The sequence below is a fragment of the Coregonus lavaretus genome (genome assembly GCF_964263955.1).
Source record: "Coregonus lavaretus genome assembly, chromosome: 21".
Lineage (NCBI taxonomy): Eukaryota > Metazoa > Chordata > Actinopteri > Salmoniformes > Salmonidae > Coregonus > Coregonus lavaretus.
Window position 1 is genome coordinate 32,862,007 of NC_140008.1, and position 21,285 is coordinate 32,883,291.

General features: G+C 44.9%; 1 protein-coding gene across 1 annotated transcript; it reads left to right on the top strand.

The window, feature by feature from the left end:
* Nucleotides 1-1,203: 1,203 nt before the first annotated feature.
* Nucleotides 1,204-21,084, top strand: LOC311148413 (epoxide hydrolase 4-like; the record flags this gene model as incomplete). The annotated part of the gene is made up of 7 exons (XM_084185379.1): nt 1,204-1,446; nt 9,401-9,486; nt 12,598-12,755; nt 13,630-13,758; nt 18,840-18,943; nt 19,471-19,619; nt 20,844-21,084. 7 exons carry the CDS (start codon nt 1,204-1,206, stop codon nt 21,082-21,084), a joined length of 1,110 nt encoding a protein of 369 aa, XP_084041505.1.
* Nucleotides 21,085-21,285: the final 201 nt, after the last annotated feature.

The window sequence follows — 21,285 nt, forward strand, 5'->3', positions numbered from 1 at the left end:
CTCAGAACAGCCTCAATTCGTCAGGGCATGGACTCTACAAGGTGTCAAGCGTTCCACAGGGATGCTGGCCCATGTTGACTCCAATGCTTCCCACAGTTGTGTCAAGTTGGCTGGATGTCCTTTGGGTGGTGGACCATTTTTGATGCACACAGGAAACTTGAGCGTGGAAAAATCCAGCAACATTGCAGTTCTTGACACAAACCAGTGCGCCTGGCAGCTATTACTATACCCTGTTCAAAGGCACTTAAATATTTTGTCTTGCCCATTCACCCTCTGAATGGCACACATACACAATCCATGTCTCAATTGTCTCAAAGCTTAAAAAACCTGTCTCCTCCCCTTCTACACTGATTGAAATGGATTTGACAAGTAACATCAATAAGGGATCATAGTTTTAACCTGGATTCACCTGGTCAGTCTATGTCATGGAAAAAGAGCAGGTGCCCTTAATGTTTTGTACACTGTGTATATAATATATATCAAATAATATTTATGTATTTTTTTTGTTTTACTCATGCACCGAAAGGCTGTTGTCCCCAACTGCATGCCAGTATGCTGCAATAATAGCAACACACTCACTGGGAGTCAGTCCGGTACGTTAACCTTTTTACTTCCATATCCTTCCCATTTCAGCATCCCTCACCCTTGGTTTGATCAGTGTATTACAGCCCTAGGAGTCAGAGATTATGGCAGTTTTTACCCTTGAGGCATGAATAACTGTCTTTCACCCTTAATCCCAGAGAGGATGAGGTGTTTCGATCCTGACTAAAGATCCGTATGAGTCAGAAACTCCATACAGCACCTCTCCTATTTTGCAGTCTAAACACATGGAAAGGTTTTGGAGTTGACGCGGGGTCTCATATTTTTCCCAGATTCATTTCTAGGAGTTTACAGATTTAGACAGCAGAAGTGTTAATCAACCATCTCGAGCTAAACAACCTCTGCTGTCATCACACTCACGCGTGAATTCTGACGTGCTGCTCCAATCGTGAACGATTCATTTAGTCGGTTTAGAATAGAACAGGGATCCTCCCCCGTGCGGGTGGCGGACAGACAGTCTTGCAGATACGCTGTTAGTAGGGCGACACCCGACTACCGGATAACAATGAGCGATATTTCAAGATATTCAACCAATTAACAAAATAATAAATAGGTAGCTAGGTAGGTAACGTGATCTGCGGTGTTTATCGCATTAATGTAAAGATGGCGAGAGTTTTCCACAACTTGCTCATGTTTACAATGGGACTCACGCTGAGGATCCGAGTTTTGGGGTATTGGTCGTTGATATACGGTTATTGTGGCCTCTGCACTGCCGTAGCGCTGCTGAAACTTTGGTGGAACATCATTTTAAGGCCGTCAACAACCTTCCAGTGGGGAATTCGCGAAACTCCCCCTGCATGCCTGAACGACACGTCCTTGGGCACCCACTGTTATGTTAGAATAAAGGTAAGGCACAGCTGGTGAGCGGGATTAGGAAATAGCCTTTTGTGTTTATGAGAGGTCTGCATAGGTAATTTTGTATGCGCCTAGCTTGCCTGTAGCATTGAAATCAGAAATAAATCAAAATAGGCCTTCAGGCTACATGCAAATCGTGGGCGCATCTGTTTATTCATTTTTTTTGGCATTTCAGGGAAACGTTATGCAGGTATAAGATTTTCAGTGTAGGTAGGTTACTGTTATTAATGTCTGCGCTCACTTCTGAGGTAGTGCTGAAAAGAGCTCCCTAGTAGCAGCAGCTATATTATCCTGTTGTGATTCGTGACAAATATCAGTCCGAGAATGAAGGGAGGCTAAACTGTAGATTCACCTTTTTAATTTGTATTTTCTGTTTAAATGTTTATTTATGAACACAATATCCCCCATATGCCTGCCCATTAATAATAATGTGGCAGTTCAGTTGTAAGAATAATCTCTGTTACTTGAAATCCAAAGTAACTGGGATTTAACTTTGTGTCAGTAAATAGCCAAGCTACATTTCGCCAGAATAAACTTGAGCTGTGTATCTGGGGTAATTAGGATACTGTGATGTTGTTCACAATCAGAAGTGAGATACTGAAAAATATGTCTAGGTTGTAGAATCGAAGGACCATTAAAAATAGGGGGGAAACATAGGTGCTGGTTTTAGGCCGGTGGCAACCACGAAAGGGTTCCGTCCAGAACAAGAGGAAGCAGTATTTCAGTTTCAGGGGGTTTAATAAATGATCCACATCCAACACCACTCTGACAGTATGAGAATGATTGTGGTTTTATATTATGCACGCACAAATACAGCTAAAACATGGTGCAACTTGGTCTTCTGAGGACAACTCACGAAGTCTACACCACAACCAGGGTTTCCAGGTCATGCTACAATATCGAGCCCAATGACCACTCAAAACCCGCCCAAAAGGCCTGAAAACTAGCCCCATGTTTTTTTCACAGCAAGAGAGGAGTTGCCATATTTATACAATACCACTTTTTTCCATAACGTTATCGAGCCAATTAAGACGGAATATCATAGTAACTTGAAACGACGTTAGAAGCAAAATTCGGGGTTCCTCAAAATAATAATTATTGCAAGCTATGACATGACCTTATAAAGGAATTTGAATATGTGGCAAGAGAAAGGATAATTCGCCCTTATTAAACTCGCCAGATCATTTGCACAAGGGGTTATGGTATATTGCCAATATACCACGGCTAAGGGCTGTTCTTAAGCATGATGCAACGCTGGGCTCCCGAGTGGCGCAGCGGTCTAAGGCACTGCATCTCAGTGCTTGAGGCGTCACTACAGACCCCTGGTTCGATTCCAGGCTGTATCACAACCGGCCGTGATTGGGAGTCCCATAGGGCTGCGCACAATTGGCCCAGCGTCGTCCGGGTTTGGCCGGTGTAGGCGTCATTGTAAATAAGAATGTGTTCTTAACTGACTTGCCTAGTTAAATAAAGGTTAAATAAAAAATATACCGCAAATGCTGAGGGGTGCTTTATTGCTATTATGAACTGGTTACCAACGTAATTACAACAGTAACAATTAATGTTTTGTCATAAGCTTGGTATATGGTCTGATATACCACGGCTTTCAACCAATTCAGGGCTCGAACCAGGTTTATAATTGTAAATAAATCCCCTTTTGCGCATGTGCATAGCTATAGATAAATCAAACAGGAGAGTTTGAATGATGAAAGTTGGACAGAGGATCTCGAAACACTTGGCTGAACATAAAAAACAAATGTTAGGCTATTTTCTGGCAATTGTGCTGTTATTATGTGCCAAATGGTAAGACTACAAATGGCCCCTTTGCGAGATTGACTTATCATTTCAATAGGCATAGGCTACAGACTAAAATCTGGGTTTATGATTGTAATTCCATTTTGCCATGGTTTGCTTGGATAAAGGCAGGTAGCCTATAGCCCCTGATAGGCCTACATCTCATTTCAGATAGTCTACAGTAGCCTAGGCAAGATGTAGGCAAGATGTAAACTGAACGATTTAGCAGCTTGCTTAGTTCAAATGAACAGACTAATTTATTCAACATGAATAGTGAGGCGATTTGGACACACCTACTCATTCAAGTGTTTTTCTTTATTTTACTATTTTCTACATTGTAGAATAATAGTGAACACATCAAAACTATAAAATAACGCATATGAAATCATGTAGTAACCAAAAAAGTGTTAAACAAATCAAAATATATTTTAGATTTGAGATTCTTTAAATAGCCACCCTTTGATGACAGCTTTGCACACTCTTGGCATTCTCTCAACCAGCTTCACCTGGAATGCTTTTCCAACAATCTTGAAGGAGTTACCACATATGCTGAGAACTTGTTGGCTGCTTTTCCTTCACTCTGCAGTCCATCTCATCCCAAACCATCTCAATTGGGTTGAGGTCGGGTGATTGTGGAGGCCAGGTCATCTAATGCAGCACTCCATCACTCTCCTTCTTGGTCAAATAGCCCTTACACAGCCTTTAGGTGTGTTGGGTCATTGTCCTGTTGAAAAACAAATGATAGTCCCACTAAGCCCAACCAGATGGGATGGCGTTTCGCTGCAGAATGCTGTGGTAGCCATGCTGGTTAAGTGTGCCGGCAGGTAGCTTAGTGGTTAAGAGCGTTGTGCCAGTAACCGAAAGGTCGCTGGTTCTAATCCCCGAGCCGACTAGGTGAAAAATATGTCTGTGCCCTTTGCAAGGCACTTAACCTTAATTGCTCCTGTAAGTCGCTCTGGATAAGAGTGTCTGCTAAATGACACAAAAAAAAAATTCTAAAAAAATCACAGACAGTGTCACCAGCAAAGCACCCCCACAACATAACACCTCCTCCTCCATGCTTTACGGTGGGAACTACACATGCGGAGATCATCCGTTCACCCACATGCGTCTCACAAAGACACGGCGGTTGGAACCACAAATCTCAAATTTGGACTCCAGACCAAAGGACACATTTCCACTGGTCTAATGTCCATTGCTCATGTTTCTTGGCCCAAACAGGTCTCATCTTCTTATTGGTGTCCTTTAGTAGTGGTTTCTTTGCAGCAATTTGACAATGAAGGCCTGATTCACACAGTCCCCTCTGAACAGTTGATGTTGAGATGTGTCTGTGACTTGAACTCTGTGAAGCATTCATTTGGGATACAATTTCTGAGGCTGGTCACTCTAATGAACTTATCCTCTGCAGCAGAGGTAACTCTGGGTCTTCCATTCCTGTGGCGGTCCTCATGAGAGCCAGTTTAATCATAGCGCTTGATGGTTTTTGCGACTGCACTTGAAGAAACTTTCAAAGTTCTTGACATTTTCTGTATTGACTGACCTTCGTGTCTTAAAGTAATGATGGACTGTTGTTTCTCTTTGCTTATGTGAGCTGTTCTTGCCATAATATGGACTTTGATCTTTTACCAAATAGGGCTATCTTCTGTACACCCTCCCCTACCTTTTCACAACACAACTGATTGGCTCAAACACATTAAGAAGGAAAGAAATTCCACAAATTAACTTTTAAGAAGGCACACCTGTTAATTGAAATGCATTCCAGGTGACTACCTCATGAAGTTGGTTGAGAGAATGCCAAGAGTGTGCAAAGCTGTCATCAAGGCAAACCCTTGAATGAGTAGGTGTGTCCAAACTTTTGACTGGTAGTGTATATGAACTGAATATGCTCGTCAACAACAGCCACTGTTTATTTTTTAGAATTTGTTTTACCGATATCCTAATCTGACTACTGTTACTGTCAATCTAATGTAACAACTGATCAGCAATTGCGATAGAGCTTTGATAATTTCCAATTTAATAAACTAAACATGTCCATTAATAATTGCATAACAACACAAGGCTACAACAACAATAAACTGAAGTTATAGGTTATTTATTAAATTGGTTTGCCGGCTCGAGGTAGGCTACACAAGTGGCACAAATTGATTAGCAATGACTACATTGATTTTGTAATTTCATCATATTTATTGTATCAAATGGTAGTCTACAATGGCATATACATTAATAGGCTAGTTGATGGCCAACAGAGGGTAATTGATCATTCTTCAGATTTATCCTAATGTCAGTTTCATTGAGGACTTTTCCCCCCATAAAAAGAACCACGCGAGGGACTTCCATAACTTCCATTTCAAATTTCCACTCGGTTAGCCCCCGTCACCCAAGAACTGAGCATGCATAAAGCACTTTGATTGATCCTGATTTCTTTAAGCAGTCAACATTAGAATGCAGTTTAAACCACCTCCGAGCTTATTTATGTAATGCGCCCAAAGTCGTTTTCCAGTGCTTTGTCTCCATTCTTTCTTGATGTGCATCAGTTCTAGCATATTAATGTTTTATGAAAAATGGGTTGGAAATAGGTGACTCCATAATGACAATCTAAATAGCCTACCTACAACTGGTAAAACGTTGTCACAACGTGACTCGGCCAAAAGCTGTACTGCTCTCTCAACACACAACACACTCCTCCGGCCCTCCCCACCACTCACTCACTCAGCAACAGCCTGTCTCACTGCCTGACAGTCAGCAGCAGGTCACAGTGAAATATATACATATTTTTAAGAGAAATGCCATGTGCAACTTAGATTTTTAAGAGAAATGCCGCGGTGCAACTTAGAAATAACCCAAAAACCCGCAACCCGCGACAAATACATTTTAACCCGCAACATCGTTTTCAATGTAGCCCAATTTGGCGGAAAAAAAGTGAACATGGCAACATTGATCACAACTCACTGGCTGGAGGCGGGACAAGTGATAGAGAATGTCTCTGATTGGTTAGAAACGGAAGGGTGAGGAGCTGTTGGGCATTCTAACTAAGGGGACAAACTAGGGATGCATAGAGACTTACCATAACTGACTGCATGGCCGTTTTTACAGCTGCCCCCAAATGTGTTGTATAGATTTGCACTCAATAACAAAGGGCAGCAAGGGCAGACAGTCACTGAGAGGGATGACTTGAAGACTTGTGGTCATCCAGCGAGGCAGAGACGTTAACCAGACGGGCGACTGGTCTACCAGATGGTCCTGTCTCTTGGTGCAGCTGGCCGCCCCGTCACAAAGGTGCTTGAGGTCAGCAGATCAGGGTGTGTGACATGGCAGGGGCCAGTGTAGGCTGTAAGGCTGTTCTGGAAGATGGGAGCCAACAGGATGCAGTGAAGGCTTGTAAGGCCCCCCAGCGGAGGAGCTGGAGTTATCTTGACCCCCGGCATGGTCTCAACAAGGACCCTGGGACTGGATACTTTGGTGGCTGGATCCATAAAGCAGCAACGGGCGGTTGCCACCTGACAGGCTGGACCCAGGCAGAGGGACCAGGATCAGGAGGTCGTGCTGCAGCAGGAAGACCAGACGAAGGCCCCGGGACTGCAGATGGCAAGGTCGCAGGTCTCAACGAAGGTTTCAGGACTGGGGACCGCAGGGCCACAGCAGAGCTTAACGAGGGCCTCCGGACTGAAGACGGCGAGGGCGCCCACGTCAGCGACAGGAGCGGCCCCCAGGACAGGAGCTGAGATCAACTGGATCCCCACAGCAGCGACATGCAGAGATCTCAGGACAGGAGACAGCTGCACACCTGAAAGAGAGGGAGATAAAGACCCAAAGGTGGGAGAATCTGGAACCCTGGGTCCAGGAGAAAATGACTGAGTGACCAGAGCTGTTGACTTTGGGCCTGACAGAGCTAGTGACTTGGGGCCTGACTGGGCTACAGACTGTGAGCTAGGGGATGTTATATCTATCAGGACAGAAAGCTCTGGGCCTTCTGGGATAGGAAATTGAGGACTAAGGCAGCCTCCCGCACCTCTCTGATTCAGAGGGGTTGGGTTAAATGTGGGAAACACATTTAGGTTGAATGCATTCAGTTGTGCAACTGACTAGGTATCCCCTCTCCCTATGTGATCAGGGAACTGAGGGCTAAGATGCTCTGGACCTACTGAGGCTATAGACTGAGGACCTAGTAGGGTAGAGAGTGAGGTGTCTCCTATGACAGGACATTCAACACCTCGGTCAGGAGGGTCTCCCAAGGCTGGAGCTAGCGGGACACAGTTCGGAGGGGCTGGCAAGAACCCCAAGGCTAAGATTGGCAGGGACTTACCAGGCCTGGACAGCAGACATGGTCCGAGCCACTGCAGCAGAGACTGGAGGGGTTTCCAGGGAGGAGCAGGGAGACATCTTTGGACAGCAGCAGGCTGGACGTCGAAGGTAGGACTAGGCAGATCCCACCAGGCAGGGACCGGAAAGGGCTGAGTGGCAGGGCTGGACTTGGCGCCTACAGCAGCTGCATGCAGTGCTCCCACATTATGGACCACCTGACATTCAGAGGTGTCGGATGGAGTAGGAGTAGGCTTCTCACTCAGGGTGAACTCTGGCAGCTCCTCCGTCCTTTGAGAAGTATGTAGGTCTTCCTACTCGCGAACAGTCAGGGATGTGAGGATTGATCTTGGGTCCAGAACAGGGGTCGACAAAACCTCTGTCATTGGAGACGGCGATGGCACCACTGGGTACCAGTTGAGACTCTGCGACAGGAGCTGGTTGGAACACCGTGGGGTGCTCCCCCAGGGTGAGCTTGGGTAGCTCCTCTGTCCCTGGAGAAGACTGTAGAACCGCTGGACCTCATTCTGGCGCTTCTGTTGTAGTATATGTTGCATGACAATCTCTGAGATGATGTCATCAACTTCTTGGGCAGCTTGGTGGCACAAGTCACTGTTCTCCTCCTCTAAGACTTCTTTCAGTTGTAAGAGGAGAGAACTGTTGAAGGACTGGCTGAGCCAGTCAGATGACAACTGGCAGTGTCCATCAGGTAAATACTGGCAACGGTGATCGGGTGGACTGTAGGAATCGTCCATCTTCCTGACTGCTTTAATAAGTTCATCAATCTAATCACGCTGGCTGTGTAAACGCAGCCAGCGTTGTCACTGGCGGTCCATGCTCAGCTCGACACTAAAACATGGTGCAACTTGTCTTCCGAGGAGAACTCAGTGTCCACTTGTCTTCACCGCAACTCACTGGTTGGAGGTGGGACTTACAACGCGAAAGTGACAGAGAATGTCTCTGGTTAGAAATAGAAGGGTGATTGACTAAGAGGATGTCCGGCATTCTAACTAAAAGGACAAACTAGGGTTGCATAGAGACATACCATAACTGACTGCATGGCTGTTTTTACAGATACAGTAAGCTACAAGTCCATGCATATGAACTAAAACCAAACAAATGAATTCACATTTTACTCAATGGCTTGACCATAAAAACAACCTATTCTACAAACCATTAAAACATGAATGTACAATAATTTGAATAAAATTGGCTATAAATGTCAGTGACAGATTTCATAATATACAGAATGTGTCATACTGGAATGACCAGACGGCAGGCCAGGGCTGAGTTTATGCAATGGCCCTGCTCTGTCCCTGTTCTATCCCTGTTTTACAGTGCCATAAAGCACACCGTGATGTTGGAGGATGAGAGTTTTATGTCACAGAGAGTAGACAGTATCTTCATCCTAAATGGCACCATATTCCCTACATCAGGGCTGCCCCAACCCTCTTCCTGGAGATCTACTGTCCTGTAGGTTCAGTCCAACCCTAATTTAGCATATCTGATTCAGCTAGTTAAGGTCTTGTTGAGCAGCTAATAAGTAGAATCAGGTGTGTTAAATTACGGTTTGACTGAAAAGCCACAGGACGGTAGATCTCCAGGAAGAGGGTTGGGCAGCCCTGTCCTATATAGTGCACTAGGACTCTGGTCAAAAGAAGTGCACTGGAATAGGGCTAATGCAACTGTAAGTTGCTCTGGATAACAGCTTCTGCTAAATGACTAATTTGGGGTGCAGCCAGAGAGCAGTAACAGCCTATGTGATAGAGGGCAGGGAAGTGATGACATCATATTATAGTGTGTCCCTGGTGACTGACTGATCTCTGTCTTCTGTCTCTGTCTTTATTCTCAGGAGTCTGGTCTGAGGTTTCACTATGTTGCTGCTGGAGCGAGAGGGAAACCACTCATGCTGTTTTTGCATGGCTTCCCAGAGTTTTGGTAAGACATCTAGACTACACACTGCATCTGCACATTATATACACATATGGGGCCGGTATCCCGACCCGGACACAGATTAAGCCTAGTCCTGGACTAAAAGGCACTTTCAATAGAAATTCTTAATTTGTCTTGCTTTTTTGTCCAGGAATATCTTGTCTTAATATAGACTAAACTGTTGTATTGTTATTGCCTGTCAGGTTAAGTTTTGTTTTGTCTATTTGTGTTTTTATAGTGAAAGCATTTTGGAAAGGAGCTCTATTATAAACTAACCAACCAGTTCCCCATGAATCACCAACCCCATACAGTAGCCCACTGCTGTATCGACCCCATACAACATTATTCTAGCTTGGGTGTCCAATCAAAAACACATTTTTTGACCAATGGGTAAAATAATATGTTAATTATGTAGGTACTCCTCTAAGAAAACCTAATGTCTCTATCATAATCCGTTCAAAAATTATTGGAGTTTTTACTTGTTTTATAAAACAAGAGGTAAGATAGATATCGATTTTGAGACATGACATGTAGTATTTTCATATTTTAGTATACGCTTTTCATATTAATGTGAAATTCCTGTTATTTTTCTAAGATTTCTCAGTAAAACAAGCATATCTTTGTGAAATGTCTGAGCGTACCCAAAGGTTTTTATTTTCAACACCTTTTACAGTTAATTCAGCTCGTGTCATGTTAATTTAGATTTTTGAGACCCGCGGAAATAACTTTGCAGAAGATGTAAAATCCGCGCTGTCAACAGAGCTCGGTGCTTATTATCGGATGCATTAGGTTACGAAATACGACTTTTTGGATATAATGTTAATGATATGTTACAGAAAGACCCCACTGAACGATTCAGAACATGATCATATTTGTCTTGGTAAAATATATTTTATAACATAAGGAAGTGAAATTTCAGCACCAAAGCGCGTTTTCACTCTATGTAACCAACGCTTTGACCTCTTCTCTACAGTACATTGCTACTGCATTATAAGAACATCTCATAGTTGAGATCTTCATACTACAGTATGGCCTGTATGGCTCAGATGGTAGAGCATGGTGCTTGCACTGCCAGGATTGTGGGTTCGATTCCCGTGCAACCCAGACGTAGAATGTATGCACACATGACTGTAAGTTGCTTTGGATAAAAGTGTCTGCTAAATGGCATAGATTTTATACAGTGAGCTCAAAAGGTATTGGGACAGTCACACATTTTTTGTTTTGGCTCTGTGCTTGAAATTTGAAATAATACAATGACTGAGGTTAAAGTGCAGACTGTCCGTTTTAATTAGAGGGTATTTTCATCCATATCGGGTGAATCGTTTAGAAATTACAGCGCTTTTTGTACATAGTCCTCCCATTTTAGGGGACCAAAAGTATTGGGACAAATTCACTTATGTTTATTAAAGTAGTCAAAAGTTTAGTATTTGGTCCCAGATTCCTAGCACGCAATAATTACCTCAAGCTTGTGACTCTGTTTTTGTAATGGTGAGAGGTTAGCATGTCTTGGGGGTATGATATTTGTACGTCAAACTTTCTCACTCATCATAATTCACTAAATATCATACCCCCAAGACATGCTAACCTCTCACCATTACAATAACAGGGGATGTTATCATTACTAAACCTTTGACCACTTTAATACACATAAGGGAATTAGTCGCAATACTTTTGGTCTCCTAAAATGGGGGGACTATGTACAAAAAGTGCTGTAATTTCTAAACGGTTCACCCGATTTATGGATGAAAATGTACCGTAATTGTATCATTTCCAATCTAAAGTGCTGGAGTACAGAGCCAAAACAACCAAAGATGTGTCACTGTCCCAATACTTTTGGAGCTCACTGTATATTATTAATGAACGGGTCTTCTTGGGTCTATTCCGCCTCACTGCCCATCTACTGCACAGGAATTAATGATGAGCTCTGATGTATCCCAAATGGCACCCTATTCTGTATATAGTGAACTACTTTTAACCAGAACCCTATGGGCACTGGTCAAAAGTAGTGTGCTATATAGGGAATAGTGTGCCTTTTGGGATGTCTGTCTGCCTTGCTAGCTGGACAGAAAGACTCTTACACTTACGACTTTCTTCTCCCAATTATTTCAGTGTTAAAAAAGTACTAAACCCAAGCTTCCCTATTCACTCTGAATAGAGAGAGGGTTTGGGTGTGGGGGGTTGGTGTTCGAGATGGGGTTATGTGGAGGAACTGGAAGTGCCTGTGTTATTTTAAACCTCATCTATATTCTAAGACGTTGGGTTTCTCTGTTCCAGATCGGTGTCCCAAATGGCACCCTATTCCCTAGTGCACTACTTTTAACCAGGGCCCGTAGGACTCTGGTCAAAAGTAGTGCACTATATAGGGAATAGGGTGTCATTTGGGACACCGCCCAGCTCTTATCCTGACTCATCAGAACCCCAGTCAGGCCTTGTGGTCCTCCTCTATGGGGGTTTCAGTTCTGAGGAGCCTCGGCCTCCAGTCCACAGCAGACAAGATCTTCAATTAGAGAGCTTTTCCTCTCCACTATGATGACACAGGATTAGAATCGAGGGGAAAAAACATCTATTATACAAAGGTGACCTGCACTCAGTTTGGAAGGGAAGAAGGGAAACTGAGTGCCAGTAGAAATAATGCAGTTAAGGATATATCAACTTTGTGGGTGTATTCAAGAGAGAAACACAGTTTATCTGTAAGTGGTTTTTCAACTGTGTGCACTATACTGAATGTCGTCTTTTGATTGCAGTAGTGAAGATAGGGTTTAATTATGAAGTACTGTCCTGTGTGACTTTCCCATGTCATTAAGACGAAGATGGTTGTTGTGTGTATCTCTTTGTCTCTCTCCCTCTCTTTCAACCTCTCTCTGTCTCTTTGTCTCTCTCCCTTTCTCTCTCTCCCTCTCTTTCAACCTCTCTCTGTATCTTTGTCTCTCTCTCTTTGTCTCTCTCGCTCTCTCCCTCTCTTTCAACCTCTCTCTGTCTCTTTGTCTCTCTCTCTGTCTCTCTCGCTCTCTCCCTCTCTTTCAACCTCTCTCTGTCTCTTTGTCTCTCTCTCTGTCTCTTTGTCTCTCTCTCTTTGTCTCTGTCTCTCTCTCGGGATGTCTGTCTATCTGCCTCCAGGTTTTCCTGGCGCCACCAGCTGCGTGAGTTTAAGAGTGAGTACCGTGTGGTGGCTGTTGACATGCGAGGCTACGGGGAGTCTGACTTGCCATCATCCACAGAGAGCTACCGCTTTGACTACCTGGTCACAGACGTCAAGGACATTGTGGAATACCTAGGTGAGAGTGGACAACCACATCTTTTATCTGTATCTTATATCAATGTTTTCATTAGTTTACTTAGTTTATACACAAAGACATAAGGAGACAGGTGTATGTTGTATATATGAAGGAAGATTTAAAAAAACATGCCCACTCTGATTCAGGGATGAACACTTTCGGGACCATGACTACCCGTATTATGAAACATCACTCCATGGGGACAAAGAGAGAGGGTGACACAGCCTGGTGTCGTGAGCTGAGTCAAAGTTTCTCATTGTAGCTATACTGTGTGGATTGGACAGCCTGTGGAACACCCGTGGGCCCACAACACAGCAGGACATGACAGGCTTCCTCTGACTCATGGTGACTGACTATGGGTAGTCGTGCTGACACATAATGCACGCGCACACACACACACTACAGAGCTGGCAGCACGGAGCACACTCACTCAGTGAAACTGGAAGCATTCATAGACCTGGGGGCCTCTATGTAAGACCAGTGTCCCTCACCTTGTGTAAGGCTGATATTTCAAATAGCAGTACAACTGACAGTATTATTTGCTTTACATGGGAAAGAATGTCAATTTTTACAACAAAGAAGATGAGCTGTGGTCATAATATATTATATTCATCATGCAAGACTCCTGCCCAAAACACAAAACATAATCTGTTGCACTTGCACACCAGACTGGCTCCGTTGTTTCCAATAAGCTTACTAAGAATATGACTGATACGCTGAATAATCAGGCATCACATTGTTTTCACTGTACACTGTAATAGGATTGTTCTTCTTCAGGAGGTATCTTGGCAAGAAGGCTCAACTGAGAGAAGGTGAATGGATGGTGCTGGACATGCGCGCACACACTCACAGACTCTCCTCCATCTCTCCTCAGGTTACAACAGATGTTACCTGGTCGGCCATGATTGGGGAGGAACCATCGCCTGGCTGTTCGCCATCCACTACCCCGAGATGGTGACCAAACTCATTGTCCTAAATTGCCCCCATCCCTCTGTCTTCACTGGTAGGTCCTAAACTGCCTCCATCCCTCTGTGTTTACTGATAGGTCCTCAAACTGCCCCCATCCCTCTGTGTTTACTGATAGGTCCTCAAACTGCCCCCATCCCTCTGTGTTTACTGATAGGTCCTCAAACTGCCTCCATCCCTCTGTGTTTACTGATAGGTCTTCAAACTGCCTCCATCCCTCTGTGTTTACTGATAGGTCCTCAAACTGCCTCCATCCCTCTGTGTTTACTGATAGGTCCTCAAACTGCCCCCATCCCTCTGTGTTTACTGATAGGTCCTCAAACTGCCCTCATCCCTCTGTGTTTACTGATAGGTCTTCAAACTGCCCCCATCCCTCCGGTGTTTACTGATAGGTCCTCAAACTGCCCTCATCCCTCTGTCTTCATTGGTATGTCATTGTCAGTGCAGGCCCAGCCAATAAGCGACATATGCAGCCGCTTAGGGCCCCACAGCTGCTAGGAAGCCCCCGACCCCCAAAAAGACCTGGTTAGGGTACCTCTGCATTCACTAGTATGGGATCGAACTACCCCCACTCCTCTGTATGTACTAGTATGTCATCACAATCCAAACTCGTCGTCCTAAACTGCCCCAATCCCTCTGTATTCACTGGTATGTCCTACAATCCCTCTGTGTTCAAGTTTAAGTTTCAACTTTACTGCCTCAGATGGAAATTTGTTTTGCAGCAATAGTCAAACATAAAAGACATAACAAAATACATTGACAAATGACAGGGACTACATAGGTGAATACATAGGTGGGTACACTGAATGCAATAGACTGAATACACCAGTTGACTAGTCCCTGACCATGTCATTGTCCTGAACTGCCCCCATCCCTCACTGGTACGTCATCACCAATCACCATCCTTAGATAAACAACAGATGAAACAGCCTATTGTATGTCACATGTACAATTATTAGTTCAATATGAAGGGAGAGAAACCTCTTCCTCCTTGAGCTAATTAGAGAAAAGATGTTTAGCTCTGGGGTTATTACCGTGATTACCATCTTTAATTATAAGGTGTTATAACCTCCATGAAGTGTTTACTCCATCCATCTAGTAGCTTCTCAGTCTCCTTCCTTAAGGCGGAGATGGAGGAGGTAATTGTATAGTAATGCTTTAATATGAAGTTGGAGCAGCTGGGCTGGAGGAGACGACATGGGAGAAGAGGATACAGTGCATTCGGACCCCTTGACTTTTTCCACATTTTGTTACGTTACAGCCTTATTCTAAAATTGATTAAATTGTTTTTTTTCCCCCTCAACTCATCTACACACAATGCCCCATAATGACAAAGCAAAAACAGGTTTTTATACATTTTTGCAAATGTATTAAAAATTAAAACCTGAAATATCACATTTACATAAGTATTCAGACCCTTTGCTCAGTACTTTGTTGAAGCACCTTTGGCAGCGATTACAGCCTCGAGTCTTCTTGGGTATTACGCTACAAGCTTGGCACACCTGTATTTGTGGAGTTTCTCCCATTCTTCTCTGCGGATCCTCTCAAGCTCTGTCAGGTTGGATGGGAGTGTCGCTGCACAGCTATTTTCAGGTATCTCCAGAGATCGGCCTCAAGTCTGGGCTCTGGCTGGGCCACTCAAGGACATTTAGAGACTTGTCCCGAAGCCACTCCTGCATTGTCTTGGCTGTGTGCTTAGGGTCGTTGTCCTGTTGGAAGGTGAACCTTCGCCTCAGTCTGAGGTCCTGAGTGCTCTGGAGCAGGTTTTCATCACGGATCTCTCCATTCATCTTTCCCTCGATCCTGACTAGTCTCCCAGTCCCTGCCGCTGAAAAACATCCTCACAGCATGATGCTGCCACCACCATGCTTCATCGTAGGGATGGTGCAAGGTTTCCTCCAGATGTGACGCTTGGCATTCAGGCCAAATAATTTAATCTTGGTTTCATCAGACCAGAGAATCTTGTTTCTCATGGTCTGAGAGTCCTCTAGGTGCCTTTTGGCAAACTCCAAGTGGGCTGTCATGTGCCTTTTACTGAGGAGTGGCTTCCGTCTGGCCACTCTACCACAAAGGCCTGATTGGTGGAGTGCTGCATAGATGGTTGTCCTTCTGGAAGGTTCTCCTATCTCTAGGAAGAGTCTTGGTGGTTCCAAACTTCTTCCATTTAAGAATGATGGAGGCCACTGTGTTCTTGGGAACCTTCAATGCTGCAGACATTTTTTGGTACCCTTCCCCAGATCTGTGCCTCAACACAATGCTGTCTCGGAGCTCTATGGACAATTCCTTCGACCTCATGGCTTGGTTTTTGCTCTGACATATACTGTCAACTGTGAGACCTTATATAGACAGGTGTGTGCCTTTCCAAATCATGTCCAATCAATTGAATTTACCACAGGTGGACTTCAATCAAGTCGTAGAAACATCTCAAGGATGATCAATGGAAACAGGATGCACCTGAGCTCAATTTCGAGTCTCATAGCAAAGGGTCTGAATACTTATGTAAATAAGGTATTTCTGTTTTATTTGTAATAAATTAGCAAACATTTCTAAAAACCTGTTTTTGCTTTGTCATTATGGGGTATTTTGTGTAGATGATGAGGGGGAAACGCAACAAAATGTGGAAAAAGTCAAGGGGTCTGAATACTTTCCGAATGCACTGTAGAGGGGAGGTCACTGACCGACAGCCCATCCACAGCCCCTCTCTCTCCCTTGCAAATGCACTATGCTGCATTTGTGTCTTGCTTAATTTACACACTCGCTAGGTTCCAATGTCCATACATTCCCAAAACGTTACTTCATTCTAAGTGTTATGCAAGTGTTTTATTTTGGAACTCCTTACTCTGGATTTCTTCTCATCCTCTTTTTTTTGCGTTCTTTCTCCCTCTACTCTCTTCTCTCCTGTTCTCCTCTCTCCCTCTACTCTCTTCTCTCCTGTTCTCCTCTCTCCCTCTACTCTCTTCTCTCCTGTTCTCCTCTCTCCCTCTACTCTCTTCTCTCCTGTTCTCCTCTCTCCCTCTACTCTCTTCTCTCCTGTTCTCCTCTCTCCCTCTACTCTCTTCTCTCCTGTTCTCCTCTCTCCCTCTACTCTCATCTCCTGTTTCCCTCTCTCCCTCTACTCTCTTCTCTCCTGTTCCCCTCTCTCCCTCTTCTCTCCTGTTCCCCTCTCTCCCTCTACTCTCTTCTCTCCTGTTCCCCTCTCTCCCTCTACTCTCTTATCTCCTGTTCCCCTCTCTCCCTCTACTCTCTTCTCTCCTGTTCCCCTCTCTCCCTCTACTCTATTCTCTCCTGTTCCCCTCTCTCCCTCTACTCTCTTCTCTCCTGTTCCCCTCTCTCCCTCTACTCTCTTATCTCCTGTTCCCCTCTCTCCCTCTACTCTCTTCTCTCCTGTTCCCCTCTCTCCCTCTACTCTATTCTCTCCTGTTCCCCTCTCTCCCTCTACTCTCTTCTCTCCTGTTCCCCTCTCTCCCTCTACTCTCTTCTCTCCTGTTCCCCTCTCTCCCTCTACTCTCTTCTCTCCTGTTCTCCTCTCTCCCTCTACTCTCTTCTCTACTGTTCCCCTCTCTCCCTCTACTCTCATCTCCTGTTTCCCTCTCTCCCTCTACTCTCTTCTCTCCTGTTCCCCTCTCTCCCTCTTCTCTCCCTCTACTCTCTACTCTCCTGTTCCCCTCTCTCCCTCTACTCTCTTCTCTCCTGTTTCCCTCTCTCCCTCTTCTCTCCTGTTCCCCTCTCTCCCTCTACTCTCTTCTCTCCTGTTCCCCTCTCTCCCTCTACTCTCTTCTCTCCTGTTCCCCTCTCTCCCTCTACTCTCTTCTCTCCTGTTCCCCTCTCTCCCTCTACTCTCTTCTCTCCTGTTCCCCTCTCTCCCTCTACTCTCTTATCTCCTGTTCCCCTCTCTCCTTCTACTCTCTTCTCTCCTGTTTCCCTCTCTCCCTCTACTCTCTTATCTCCTGTTCCCCTCTCTCCCTCTACTCTCATCTCCTGTTTCCCTCTCTCCCTCTACTCTCTTCTCTCCTGTTCCCCTCTCTCCCTCTTCTCTCCTGGTCCCCTCTCTCCCTCTACTCTCTTATCTCCTGTTCCCCTCTCTCCCTCTACTCTCTTATCTCCTGTTCCCCTCTCTCCCTCTACTCTCTTCTCTCCTGTTCCCCTCTCTCCCTCTACTCTATTCTCTCCTGTTCCCCTCTCTCCCTCTACTCTCTTCTCTCCTGTTCCCCTCTCTCCCTCTACTCTCTTCTCTCCTGTTCCCCTCTCTCCCTCTACTCTCTTCTCTCCTGTTCCCCTCTCTCCCTCTACTCTCTTCTCTCCTGTTCCCCTCTCTCCCTCTACTCTCATCTCCTGTTTCCCTCTCTCCCTCTACTCTCTTCTCTCCTGTTCCCCTCTCTCCCTCTACTCTCTTCTCTCCTGTTCCCCTCTCTCCCTCTACTCTCTTCTCTCCTGTTCCCCTCTCTCCCTCTACTCTCTTCTCTCCTGTTCCCCTCTCTCCCTCTACTCTCTTCTCTCCTGTTCCCCTCTCTCCCTCTACTCTCTTATCTCCTGTTCCCCTCTCTCCCTCTACTCTCTTCTCTCCTGTTCCCCTCTCTCCCTCTACTCTCTTCTCTCCTGTTCCCCTCTCTCCCTCTACTCTCTTCTCTCCTGTTCCCCTCTCTCCCTCTTCTCTCCTGTTCCCCTCTCTCCCTCTACTCTCTTCTCTCCTGTTTCCCTCTCTCCCTCTTCTCTCCTGTTCCCCTCTCTCCCTCTACTCTCTTCTCTCCTGTTTCCCTCTCTCCCTCTACTCTCTACTCTCCTGTTCCCCTCTCTCCCTCTACTCTATTCTCTCCTGTTCTCCTCTCCCTCTACTCTCTTCTCTCCTGTTCCCCTCTCTCCCTCTACTCTCTTCTCTCCTGTTCCCCTCTCTCCCTCTACTCTCTTCTCCTGTTCTCCTCTCTCCCTCTACTCTCTTCTCTCCTGTTCTCCTCTCTCCCTCTACTCTCTTCTCTCCTGTTCCCCTCTCTCCCTCTACTCTCTTCTCTCCTGTTCTCCTCTCTCCCTCTTCTCACCTCTATTCTGTCCTCTTCTCTTCTCTCTCCTGCCTTCCTCTCTCCATCTCTCTTCTCTACTCTCCGCTCTCCTCCATGTTTCCAGATTATGCCCTGTGTCATCCCAGCCAGCTGCTCAAGTCCAGCTACTTCTTCTTCTTCCAGCTGCCTCGTTTCCCAGAGCTCATGCTCTCCATCAATGATTTTAAGGTGAAATGTGGGTGTGTCGAGGGGGAGGGGTAATGGTTGTGATGGCTGTTTCTCAAGGAGTCTGTGTATGGCAACAATTTATGGATTGTAGTGGTTGCAGGCAACCTATCATTTTAAATGGAGCAAGAAATATTTGCTACAATTGTTTTTTGTTATTGGCAAAAACAAGAAATTGTTCTTCCTGGTAGCTATCATTAATCAATCAAATTGATCAGGTAAAAAAAAAAAAAAAATGCGTTCTCATTTTTACTTTGTTGCAAATGATAGGGAGAGTGACAGCAGTAAATCGTTGTGCCTAAGTCCTTCTCATTTGAGTGTAGGTCATCTCACAGTAGTCAACACAACAACCATCCCATTTATAGGTCCTCGTCTGACCTGTATTACTTTAACAGTGACATAAGGGACCTTGTCTGTGCGTGCCATCCAGATCAAATCACACCTTGAGCACATTCGTACACACACACACACACACACACACACAGTCACTCACCCACCTAGTGTGTCTTTCTGTCCTCTCTGTTCTATAGGCGCTGAAGTGTCTGTTCACCAGCCGTAGTACAGGGATTGGGAGGAAGGGTCGATGGCTCACTGCAGAGGACATGGAGGCCTATCTCTACGCCTTCTCCCAGCCAGGGGCCCTGACCGGGGCTCTCAACTACTACAGGAATGTCTTCAGGTGAGGAAGATTATGAAATGATTAAATTCTTCATTAGTGAGCTCTGTATTAGGATGTCTCCTGTAGGCATCCATACTTATGTAGGACATGCACAAAGTGAACATGTCGAGGCTGACGGTTGTTGTGCCTCCTCATTTTACCACAAGCGCCCTCTAAAAATGTAAATCATTAATGCCCTCTTGTGTTGGAAATTATATTATATCTGATACAATAGTTTTGTGCTTTCAAGGAGTTCCTCTTGTGAAAACTCAGTGGTCTATATAATAAGTCCCCTCACTGGCCAGTGGTACAGAGTTCTGGGAATCAGACTTCATGATGATAAATAATTGGGCTTTGGAATAATGTATTCCTTTTGTTGGTTTGTTTGTTTGTTTTCTTCTATTTGTCTTTGACAAGTTGACTCTTGTAATGATTCAACGTCATTTCTCTCGCACACACACTGACATGCACACAGTCTTGTATAACTAACCTTATGGGAATACACAGTTCAGTCCCATTCAAAATCTTAGTTTCCCTAACCTTAACCCTAACTTTAACCTCAACCTTAACCCTACAACTAACCCTAAAACTAACCCTAGCTCTAAACCCTAACCCTATACCTAATTCTAACCCTAACACTAGTTCTAACCTTGACCGTAAACCCCCTAGAAATAGCATTTTACCTTGTGGGGACTAACAAAATGTCCCCAGTTGGTCAAATGTTTGTTTGTTTACTATTCTTGTGGGCACTTCTGGTCCCCAAAAGTATAGTTACACACACACACACACACACACACACACTGATACATACAAACACACAACATAGAGTGTGTGTTTTTGACATGTGAACTCAACATTGCATGACTGACTTCACCATCTGCTCTCCTTCCTTAAAGCAGCCAGTCAGTGTCTCTCAGAACAGAACAGCATATTTTGTTCTGCTCTGAATTATATAATAAGGATGTCACTGACTCATTATTAATTAGTTCAAGAAATATGCTCTATAAATAAATTCAGCAATTGGCCTCTCCAGAGATTACAACACAGGTTACATGGATGTATGTATACCACATGAAAATATAGTACTGTGATTAAAGGTCTGCGTTGAACCAGTTTTCTGGTTCTCAGATGCTTTTCAATAAGAAAATTGGAATTGGAGTAGATTTTTTTATACAGTTTATTTCCTGAATGAAATGGAATTGACCTCAACCCATATCAGGTCTGTTGTTAATATGCTCTCCACAGCTCCCTCCCACTGAGCCAGAATGATGTCAAGTCCCCAGTGTTGTTGTTGTGGGGAGAGAGGGATGCCTTCCTGGAGCAGGAGATGGCTGAGGCGTGCAGGGTCTACATCAGGAACCACTTCCGACTCAACATCATCTCTGGAGCCAGCCACTGGCTACAGCAGGACCAGCCTGACATCGTCAACACACTCATTTGGACCTTCCTCAAAGAGGGAGAGGGCCGCAAAACCTACAGGAACTGAATCTAGCGAGGGATATGTCCCAAGTGGCACTCTCTTCCCTTTATAGTGCACTATATAGGGGAATAGGGTGCCACTTGGGATGCAATCCTAGAACGAGGCCTCCTCCCTCTCTCCGTCACTCCCTCTCACCCTTTGTCCCCACCAGCCACCCCTACCACTGGAAGCCTAGAATATGCCTGTGAAAAACCAACCAACATAACG